Raw genomic sequence first — 10,585 nt, 5'->3', positions numbered from 1 at the left:
TGTCAAGAAGCCTTCGACAAGATAAAAAAATATTTGCTCAATCCACCAGTCTTGATTCCTCCTACGCCAGGGTGACCCTTACTGATGTATATCTCGGTGCAAGAAACGTCTATGGGCTATGTACTGGGGCAACACGATGAGTCAGGTAGAAAAGAGCAAGCCATTTACTATCTCAACAAGAAGTTCACTGATTATGAGGCAAAGTATTCGGCACTCGAGAAGACTTGTTGTGCGCTGGTCTGGGCATCTCAACGACTACGCCATTACCTCCTCAGTTACTCGACCATGCTCATTGCTCAAATGGACCCTCTCAAGTACCTCTTCGAGAAATCAGCGCTGACAGGTCGTACTGCAAAATGGCAATTACTACTATCTGAGTTTGACATCACCTATGTCACTCAAAAGGCCATCAAGGGGCAGGCCATTGCCGACCACTTAGCTGAGCATCCACTGCCTGATTATGAGCCTTTGACGACAAACTTTCCTAACGAAGCCATACTACTCACGGAGATCGAGGACGATGACGAAGAACGATGCTGGAAAATGTACTTTGACGGAGCTGCAAATCAGAAAGGGAACGAAATAGGTGCAGTCTTGATCAAACCAGATGGGTCCCACGTACCAATTGCAATCAGATTGAAATTCCAATGTTCCAACAACGAGGCTGAATACGAAGCATGCATAGCAGGGTTGAAAGCAGCATTGGATCTCGAGGTAGATGAGATCGATATTTTCGGAGACTCAAGCCTAATAGTCTATCAGACAACTGGAGAATGGAAGACCCGAGAGCAGAGATTGATTCCTTACCATGAATACCTCGAAGAATTAAGCTCAAGCTTCAATAGAATCTCATTCACTTATATGCCGAGAGCTAAGAATCAATTTGTTGATGCACTAGCAACGCTCGCTTCTATGATCAGTATCTCAGAGGACTTAGTCATTGATCCTATTGAGATCGGGCTTCAAGATGAGCCAGCTTACTGCCTACCCGTCGAAGTAGAAGAATCTGAAGAAAAACCTTGGTATTCAGACATCAAAGCCTATCTCGAAGATCGAACTCTCCCATCAGACGCAACGTCTAACGATCGAAGGACTATCCAGAAGCTAGCAGGCCAATTCTTCCTGAGCAATGGCATTCTGTACAAGAAATCACATCATGAAGTCCTACTCCGATGTGTGGCAGAAATAGAAGCAAAATGACTTATCGAAATCGTGCATGGTGGAGTCTGCGGACCTCACATGAATGGTCACATGCCTGCTAAGAAAATCATGAGAATGGGATATTACTGGACTACCATGGAAAGTGATTATTATCAACATGTCCGTAAATATCATCTCTGCCAGATCTATGCCAACAAGATCAACGCGCCACCTTCGAAATTGCACAATATGACTACTCTTTAGCCCTTCTCACTATGGGGCATGGACGTCATTGGATAGATTTCGTCAAAAGCTTCAAATGGACACCGCTTCATTCTAGTCGCTATCGATTACTTTACAAAATGGGTAGAAGCAGCTTCTTATGCCAATATCACAAAGAGCAGTGTTCTGAAGTTTGTCAAGAACAATATTATCTGCAGATATGGGCTTTCCAACGGGTTAGTGACAGACAACGCCAGGAACTTCAAAAACAAGGACATGATCAAGATGTGCGAGGACTTTCAGATCACTCATCACAACTCTGTACCGTATAGACCCAAAATGAATGGAGCAGTTGAGGCTGCCAACAAAAACATCAAAAGAATCATCGAGAAAATGGTAGTCACTTACAAGGATTGGCACGACCTGTTGCCTTTCGCCCTTCATGCTTACCGGACTTCATTTCGAACCTCAACTGGGGCAACTCCGTATTCATTGGTATATGGGATGGAAGCAGTCTTACCCGTCGAGGTCAAGATTCCCTCATTCCGGATCTTAAAAGAAGCCAAGTTGGATGAAACAGAATGGGTTCAAGCTCGGTTTGACAACTAAATCTGATTGAAGAGAAGCGCCTTGTAGCCATTTACCACGGACAGATCTATCAGAGACGAATAGCTCGAGCCTACAACAAGAAAGTCAAACCCCAAAATTTCTCACCAGGAGACCTTGTCTTGAAAAAGATTTTACCGATACAAGAAGTTGCTAGGGGAAAATTCAGACCAAACTACGAGGGACCATTCATTGTGCAGAAGGTGATGACTGGAGGAGCTTTGATCCTTACAGAGATGGACGGACAAGTCTTCCCTCAACCGATCAATGCTGACACTGTCAAAAAATACTACGCCTAAGATCTGACCCTGAGATGACGAAAGGCCATCTTTGTTATCCCAAACAAATTATCTAACCCTAGTCAACCCCTTTGAGCCATCATGTTCATTTCTTAACCTAAAGATTGGGGCAAGTCAACGTTACAAAAAAAAATAAATAAATAAAAGAAAAAAAAATCAGAAAGTCAAAGCATCAAGTACTCCTGGCCCGCATGAGGATAAACTGTGAACGGCTAAAATACAAAAAAATCAAAAAATTTAAAAACTCGGACACTTGATCTGAGCTCGACCCAAATCTCCAACCTAAACAAGTTCAAGAGACGCTGGGAGGAGACATAGATCATCTTTTCGAAACAAAAATAGACGAACCCCAAGTCTAACCCACTCTAGACGAACCTCAAGTCTAACCCACTCTAGACGAACCTACCTTAACCTTTTTGTATCTTTCCACTACACTTAGCCTTAGCCAACACTTCGTCCCATCAAAAGTCCTTTCGGATCAAGGAATGTTCTGAGGCATCATAATGACGGTGGCAGCACCAATGATCTGGCAGCTTGATCCGGACCTCAAGTCTTATTAGTCGTTGGAAGACGCGAGAGGGGAGTCCAGATCGGATATTCGAAAAAAAAGAGTACTCGAAGTATAGAGTAGCCGATCTTGCGGCTCAACTTGAGTTGTCGAACCACGAATAGTCGTCAACAAACTCGAGAAGGGAATCTAGATCTGTTACTCAAGAAAGAGCGCCATTACAAGAGTAGAGTCGCCGATCTCGCAGCTCAACTTGAGTCACCAAGCTACAAAGACGCAGAGGCTCCAAACAAGATTTGTAATGTAAAAATCCAAAAAAATACAAGCATAGTCTAAAAGGGCATAGTGAAAACCTGAAAGGGCGCTATGAGTAAAAGAATCAGACTATGGCAAGATCAAAACCACTGGCACGATGAAAACCCAAAAAGGTGTCGATGCGCAAAAATGTGGAAACTGGGTCTGGTGAAAATCGTAACTGGCACCAGGGGCAGTAAGGGAATAAAAAAAAAACACAACTCCTGGCCCGCATGAGTATAAACTGTGAACGCGAAAATTTTTCAAAATCCTAAGTCTCGTTGCTCAATCGATATTCACCCAGTACTGGGGCATTGGGGATGACTCTAAAAAGAGCCTGAGAACTGCTGACATCTATATTCTTAGTAGTTGATAAAAGCACAAATATCGTCGAGATAACAAAAGTTTTTCAAAAATCTTCATATTTTGGATTTAAAATATTTATTCGACAAAGACAAATCACCAAAAAATTCAAATGTTTTCAAACTACTATTTTGGCCGATGATGAAAAATCTAGGACTTATTCAAACATCATGTTTTCAAAGCAATAGATACACCTGAGGCCAAGTAAAAAACCTATTTTTCTTTCATTTCAAAAAGTTTCACATTACGTTTTGCAAACAAAAAGAAAATACAAAAAAAATGGTGCCAATCACACATCTCGACGTGAAATAAAGAAGGAATCAAGTCTCTTTTCTAAGGCGCGAATGCGGGCAGCTTGTCCCATCATTACCACCTCAGCGTCCGAAGCATCACGGCTCACTAGGTAAGATGCAAAGGCATCAAAACAGGGACCCTGGGCAAGCCTCTCCCGAAGATCATCGATCTCCGCCCTCAGAATGGAAGACTCTTCAATCCTCAAAGATTCGAGTCGAGCTATCTGGTTCTTCAAATCAGTCTCAGATCGCAACCAAATCTTCTCAATCCCCGCCAGTCGATCACGGTGGTCAAAAAAATGAGAACCAGAAGACGTCCCTTGAACCGAAGGCGTGACACAAGTTCTCTCAGCGATCTGTTGTTGCATCCAAAGCTGATAGTCCGAGAAAGAATAACCGGGGAACACAAGGCGGTCAAGAGTCACCACATTCTTCCAACCCCTCTCTAGTCGATCACGCAATCGCCATGAGGGTTAAGACGGAGAAAAAGGCCCCACCAACTCTTTAAAGTCTCCATGAGACACTATGCCCTGTTCTTCACCAAATTGTCGCAACACACGAAGAGGGATGTAGTGAGTAGCCCCAGTCAATCCAATCAATATGGCAAAACAACTCTTTGAAAATGAGAGAACCGGTGAAGCCGAAGGCTGGAAGGTGCCTAACCAACGTATCTCTTCATTTGGCATACCTTGCAAACCTTCAAACCAACCCAACTTGCTACCAGAATGGACGGGAGGTTTCCTTTTGTTCATCAAAGCCACTAAATCAGCATGGACGTTGAAAGGACGACTAATGGGTGTAGTCAAAGCCAAATGATCGAAGAACCAAAGCTGCACAAAAAGGGAAGTCAACTCTAATCACAATGCCTCAAAATTTAAAGGCTTCAACTCTAATCATGATGTTTCCAAATTTGAAAGGGACATTACCTACAACAATGGAGCACACCCATGATACACTCGCTCTCTCCCGCTCGAACAAGTCGTGAGAGACAAATAGGTTTCTCCTAGAAGCATATGAGCCAATCTAAAACCTTGTCGAACTTGGTCGAGTACGCTTATCAAAGCTAGATTCACATACTCGTCATTTCGAGGGAACAAGAGTTGATTCACTACCACCAAGGTCAAAATGTCAAAACGAGATTGGGAATTCATGTCCCCAAGCCATCGAAGCAAAAATTCTTTAGAAACCTTGAGTAGATTTGAGTCCCCATCAATCCGTCCTAGTTGTTGCTTTGTGACCCCAAAGAATCCAGATGCTTCTTTCCTATAACTTTCACGCAAGGGTGGTACGACCACTCGAGGCTATTGGCTAAGGCCAAGTATGCGTTCAAACTCTTCAATCGTAGGAGTCATTTCTTTGTCTCCGAAATGAAACAAATTGAGCTCCGGGACCCAAAATCCCATAAGAGCCTCTATCAAATCCCACATGATAGTGACCTTCGACAAAGAGAGAGTGAACCCAAGCTTGCTGGAATCCCACCTAACTCTCTCTTCATGGGTCACAGAACTAAGCCATTGATATAAAAATGGGTCTACAACGTCGTACTTTTTGAGATTTGGAAGGTTGAAACTACCTTCAAGAGCGGGAGATGAGTTTTCGACCGCAAGATCAAAGTGGGTCGAATCCTCCAAAGCATGAGTGGGCTCCATTGATGCCCTAGTGGGTGTGAAGTTCCTAAAAATCGTGAAAGAGAATGACCAAATGAGGTTCGGTGGGGTAGAAAGGCAAAATAAAAGGTTCTGGTCCGTACATGGAGTACGGACTGAATAAATTCACTTAAGTTCGTGCTTCATGCACGGACCGAAAAAAATTCAAACAGTCCATACATGAAGTACGGACCAATCAAAATTAGCGTAGTCCGTGCTTCATGCACAGACCAGTACATTCAAGATGTTGAATTAACGAAAAAGGGGACCCACAAACCCTAATTATTTGATGTTACCACCCCAGTTACTCAATGATGGTTTCAATCATAATTTCACAAAATGAAATAAACACTGGTATATATATAATAAAAAGAGTTATACAATGAGCACAAAATACAAAAAAATATATATATACATGGGTTTCAAATGTTCATAAATGCATCCTAAGATCTATCATCATCTGGTCCAGGAGCATCTTGGGCAGTAGAATCAACGCCAGATAGATCTACGTCCCTCAGACCAGAGAAGACAGAGCCGGTACCCGAAGAGGCAGGCAGGTCATGCATCCCTAAGCCCATATCAGAAGTCTCTGAAAAATCTACAGTAAAAGCTGGGGGTCGGGTAGAAGGTCCGGCGCCATCCGAAGCCTGAAAAGATAAACAGATGCACTCAAATGGCAGGCAAATATGCAGGTAGGTTAATGAAAGAAAATAATTGAACTTAAATGTACCTGAGTGGGAGGAGGTGGATGAGCAGATGTGCTGGCCCCATCATGGCGTCGATGATAGTCCTGAAACATTACAAGAAAACAAAGCAATCAGCCTACAGTGATAGAAATACTGAATTGAAAGAGGTAAAGGAAAAGAAGAGCATACCATCTCAGCCTGTGAACGAGACTCTCTCATAGCCAACCTCATCTCTAGCTCATGAATACGCTTGGCCTGAGCTGCCACTTCTGCCTGAGACGCTCTCCACCGAGCCTCCATCTCAGCACAACGGGCCGCCTAGGCCTCGATCACACTGTACCCCTCCCGAAGGCGACGCAGATCATTAATCTGAGAAGAAAGTAGAAAATTAGACTTCAACGGATATGGAGAATCAGAAAACAAAAGGAAGAAAGAAAAGTCAAAGACTCACGGTATCATCATGCTCCCGGATGAAGACTCCACCGATCTCAGTAATCCCAGCACGCATGGGCATAGCAGGCATCAGGCAACCAATGGAGGCGGTCCTGAACCAACCGATATAATCACCCTCCACTAGAAGCCCTCGCGCTGGTACCCCACCGACCTGGGCCAAGTACTCCTCAGCCGACAGATCCATAGAAGAAGGCGTCACTGGAGCTGCTGGGATACTGAGAGATCGATCATGCTGAAAGAATAGCTGCTCCCCAAAGTAGTACACATAGAGGAGACGGCCAATGAAGCAGGGATAAATCTCTCGTCGCATGTCTCGATCGAAGGCCGCCCACACCTCTCGGCTCTCCTGGACCGACTGAGGAAGGTCCGGAGAGGTGACTGAAAATATCTGCACAACAAATAAAGGGAAGACAATGAGATTCTAAAATGTTGGAAAGAAACTTTAGTACTATAAACCAAAATAAGTCACTCACCTCATGAAGCCTGCACCTGTCGAAATGGGCCCGGGCGCTACGGGCATTGCTCTTGATAGTACGCCCATCTCGAGTCGCCCAAAAAGCGCCAAGAGGATAGCCCTCATCTAGATGGCACATCTCAGGTAGATAATATGGGAAGTGAACATGTACAAAAAGCTGGAAAAAAAGGAAACAACGAGATCAGACCCATCATCGAAAGAGACAAAATGTTAAAAATTCAAGATTTGAAAAGGAAAGTACCTCGATAAAAGGCCAGAAGAACCTGGCAGAGATACCGCCACCTCGTGGGGAAGTGATACCCTCCACGATACGATCTAGACCACCAAGGATGGTGCCATAAATCCGACTCCCCCAGTCATAGGTAGCTACTCGGCGGATGTCTCGAAGAAAAGGGAGAAACCAGGTCATCACCGTGGAGTCGTCCTCCAAGAAGAAGCAGCTCCCCAACAAAAGCAAAAAACTGAGGCGGAAGACTGCAGCGAAATCAGCATCTCCTCGCCTCACGGTACGACCTCGCTGACCGAGAGTCGACCACAAAAATCGCATGCCTAGCCTGTGCAGCTTGTCGACCTCGGCAGCCGGAATATATGGAGCCCCAATCAACAGGGCAATCTCGTCCAATGGAAGCATATGGGGAAGAATGGCCTCTCCCTCCATAGAGATCCCAGTGATAGTGACAAAAGCGGACGGTCGAATGCCAATCTCAGTCTCTAGCATATGAAATGTGTGCGTGGCTGGGAACCAACGCTCTATCATCGCTATGAAAATCGGACGGTCAGATCTAAAGTATGGAATCCACAAGAAAGCTCCAAAACTGGCCCGAGTAAACTGGCCTCTCAGATCCTCAGTAAACAGGGTGAACTCCAGCATAAAAGTCCTCTAACTGCCCCTGTAGCTGCTGGACGGGTAAGGAGTCGGCACGTCCATCCGCACATACATCGAGACGTGCCTGCTCAAACCAGTGAGAAGAGGAGTGTCTGCCACACCCTCCTTGGCCTCCGTAGGAATCGAAGTACGAGCTCCCTTTACCGCTCGGCCTCGACTACCACTGCCACCTCGACCACCACTACCACTACCGCCGCTACCATCCTCACCGCTACCACCACCTCGACCACCGCCGCTGCTACCACCATCACCACGACCACCCCTACTGGCCGCCTCCCCCGTCCTGCTCCTCCCAGGCACTCGTCGAACCTCAGCACGACGTCGAGAAACACCAATATCTGCCTCACTCTCTGAAGATGAGCTACTAGATGAGGACTATGTCACGTCCTCCGCAGGTGATGCCCTCACAGTCTCCTGTTCATATCGAGTCCTCGCAAACTGTCCGCTCCCAGACTCACCAATCAAAGCCGCTCGACTCCCTCGAGTGCGCGCCATCTACATTGAGAAAAACCAGCTACCCAATAAAAGGCCTACCCAAGCCAAAAGCCCTAACAGTGATCAAACCCATTAACCTAAATCAGACCAACCAAAGCGTATCCACAAACTAAAGCCTAAACCCAAACCAAGACCTACTAACAACCAAGAAATTAACCCAACCAAGACACTCCCTACAAATCAAGCTCCACCTATTGAAAGCGCCCTCCATCCGCGGGGTGCGCGGATCCGCTTTTGACCCTTGAGGTTTGGGAGTCGCCACCTAGTTATTACGGTCTAGGAACCGATCAATGACTCTAAACGGATAAAAACTAATCTAAAACCAAAAAAAAAAAACTGAATTCGGGGATCAAGTTACGGGGTTGGAAGGTGTTAGGCACCAACCCCGCCCGGCCAAAGCCGGTCTCTACTAAATTCCCAAGTAAATTACATTGCTAAAACCTAGATAAGAAAATAAATAAAAATAAAAGGTTTACCTTTCCGATGGCAAGGACTTGATTCCCTCAGATCTGACAAAAAGAACTCCTTGTACCGTGCTCCCTTGCTTCGTTCTGCTTCCGGATTTGACTTCAGATCTCCGAGGCAAGGTATCTCCTTGTTTATGAATCTAAACTCTTCAAGTTCGTTGAGGATTTGGAGGTATTTTTAGAAGGCTTTTGGGTGTTTTCTAGACTAAAATTGAAGGAGGGATGTTAACTAAGGAGTTGGGGCTCCAAAACTAGGATTTATGGGGGGCTAGGGGAGCTTCTAGACCTACTTCTCTTAGGGTTTATGATTTGATACGAAAATAGGGTGTGAGCACCTCTATTTATAGATGTTTTTAGGGGTTGATTTGGATAGAGTTAGTGTTTAATTAGAGATCTTTTAATTAGAGTTGTGTTTTAGTTGACTTGTTTTAGGTAGAATTGTGTTTTAATTAGAATTGTTTTAGGTAGAATTGTGTTTTAATTCAAATTGTTTTAGGTAGAATTGTTTTTAAGTTAGAACTCTATTAGATAGAGTTATTATTTAATTAGATCTCTATTATGACTTTTGGTCTTATTTGATTGACTTTTAATTTTGACTTTAGTCTTAATTGATTGACTTTAATATCTTGACTTTAGTCTTGCTTAATTGACTTTAATTTTGACTTCAGTCTCACTTGATTGACTTTAATACCTTGACTTTAGTCTTGCTTGATTTACTTTTAATTTTTGGAGAACCCCCCTCTAAAATATCTTTAATTCTTTGGACCCCCAAATGAGGGGTCCTTAAAGAAATATCTCACGAACCCTCAACAATTTTGCCTGAGAGTCCGATTGATCGATTTTTTAATTCAAAATTTTAAATTAATTTCATTAATGTTTCAATTTAATTATTTAATTTTATTTATTAATTTCGAATTTTTTATTATGAAAATTGTGAAATTACCGTTTTGCCCCCGGAGAGGACTTTTCACGTTTTAAGTCAGTTTTTAATGTTCTAGGATGTTTTAGAATCGATTTTTCGTAAGGAATTCAATGGAAATATTGGTTTGTGTTATTTATGAAATTTTTTGTGTGAAATGATCGTGAACTTTATGAGGGGTATTTTCGTAATTTTGTCGAATTTGTTAAAATTGGTGAAATGATTTATTTGGTTTCAATTTGTTATTTTATGTGTTGAGAGAGTTTTCCTAAGCGTAACGTAGGCTCTAAGGTGGTTTTGAGGTTAGGGGTATTTTGGTAATTTGATCAATTTTAGTGATTTTTATCGTGAAGCTTCTTTTTGGTCTGCAAGATGATGATTTCTATGTTTCTAGGGTTCGTATTTTCCTAGCGTAGCGTGGTTTCTAAGGTTTTGTCAGTTCGAGATACCTCATCCGGATTTCTGAAACATATCTGGTAACAAAATAAAGCAATGGAATACACATCCATCATTGGGAATCATTGCGATCGGGTTGACGAGTTGATTAATCAGGCGGGTGCAAAAATGGGGTGTCTACAGATGCCCCTCTTTGGCAGAGGGTTGAAGCAAACTAGATAGCAAATCTATTTTGGTAGATAGTGCGATATCCGAATGCCAAAGCTAGTGACAGTTCATTTTGCAGCCTGATTTAGCAATTCGTCAGGTGTTCGGATCCTTGAGGGTAAAACTCTCCCCGAATCAAAAGGTTGTCAGGTCCTAAGTGTGAACTCTCACTGACAGTGTCAGATCCTCGAATTTTAGAAAATTCTCCCTGACTAATGTAAAAGTGCACG

The 10,585-nt window shown here is 43.5% G+C and overlaps 1 protein-coding gene across 1 annotated transcript; it reads right to left on the bottom strand.

Moving 5' to 3' along the window:
* Positions 1 to 6,375: 6,375 nt before the first annotated feature.
* Positions 6,376 to 7,742, bottom strand: LOC147381145 (uncharacterized). The gene is made up of 4 exons (XM_086430797.1): positions 7,227 to 7,742; positions 6,984 to 7,142; positions 6,509 to 6,898; positions 6,376 to 6,426 (listed from the first exon to the last, which is right to left on the bottom strand). Exons 1-4 carry the CDS (start codon positions 7,740 to 7,742, stop codon positions 6,376 to 6,378), a joined length of 1,116 nt encoding a protein of 371 aa, XP_086286923.1.
* Positions 7,743 to 10,585: the final 2,843 nt, after the last annotated feature.

Source organism: Akebia trifoliata, unplaced genomic scaffold, assembly GCF_017979445.1.
Source record: "Akebia trifoliata isolate Shusen 1 unplaced genomic scaffold, ASM1797944v1 Contig00725, whole genome shotgun sequence".
In the NCBI taxonomy this organism is placed as follows: Eukaryota; Viridiplantae; Streptophyta; class Magnoliopsida; order Ranunculales; family Lardizabalaceae; genus Akebia; species Akebia trifoliata.
Note: the sequence above shows the minus strand (reverse complement) of the source record. Positions and strands in the feature narration are given on the sequence as shown.

What these genes read in the sequence shown, in the direction of transcription:
- LOC147381145 (XM_086430797.1), bottom strand. Translation starts at nt 7,742, where the DNA reads ATGATAGAGCGTTGGTTCCCAGCCACGCACACATTTCATATGCTAGAG. An exon ending in TCTTCTGGCCTTTTATCGAG is followed by an intron (nt 7,143 to 7,226) that starts GTACTTTCCTTT and finishes CTTTTTTTCCAG; the next exon opens with CTTTTTGTACATGTTCACTT. An exon ending in TCCGGGAGCATGATGATACC is followed by an intron (nt 6,427 to 6,508) that starts GTGAGTCTTTGA and finishes CTTTCTTCTCAG; the next exon opens with ATTAATGATCTGCGTCGCCT.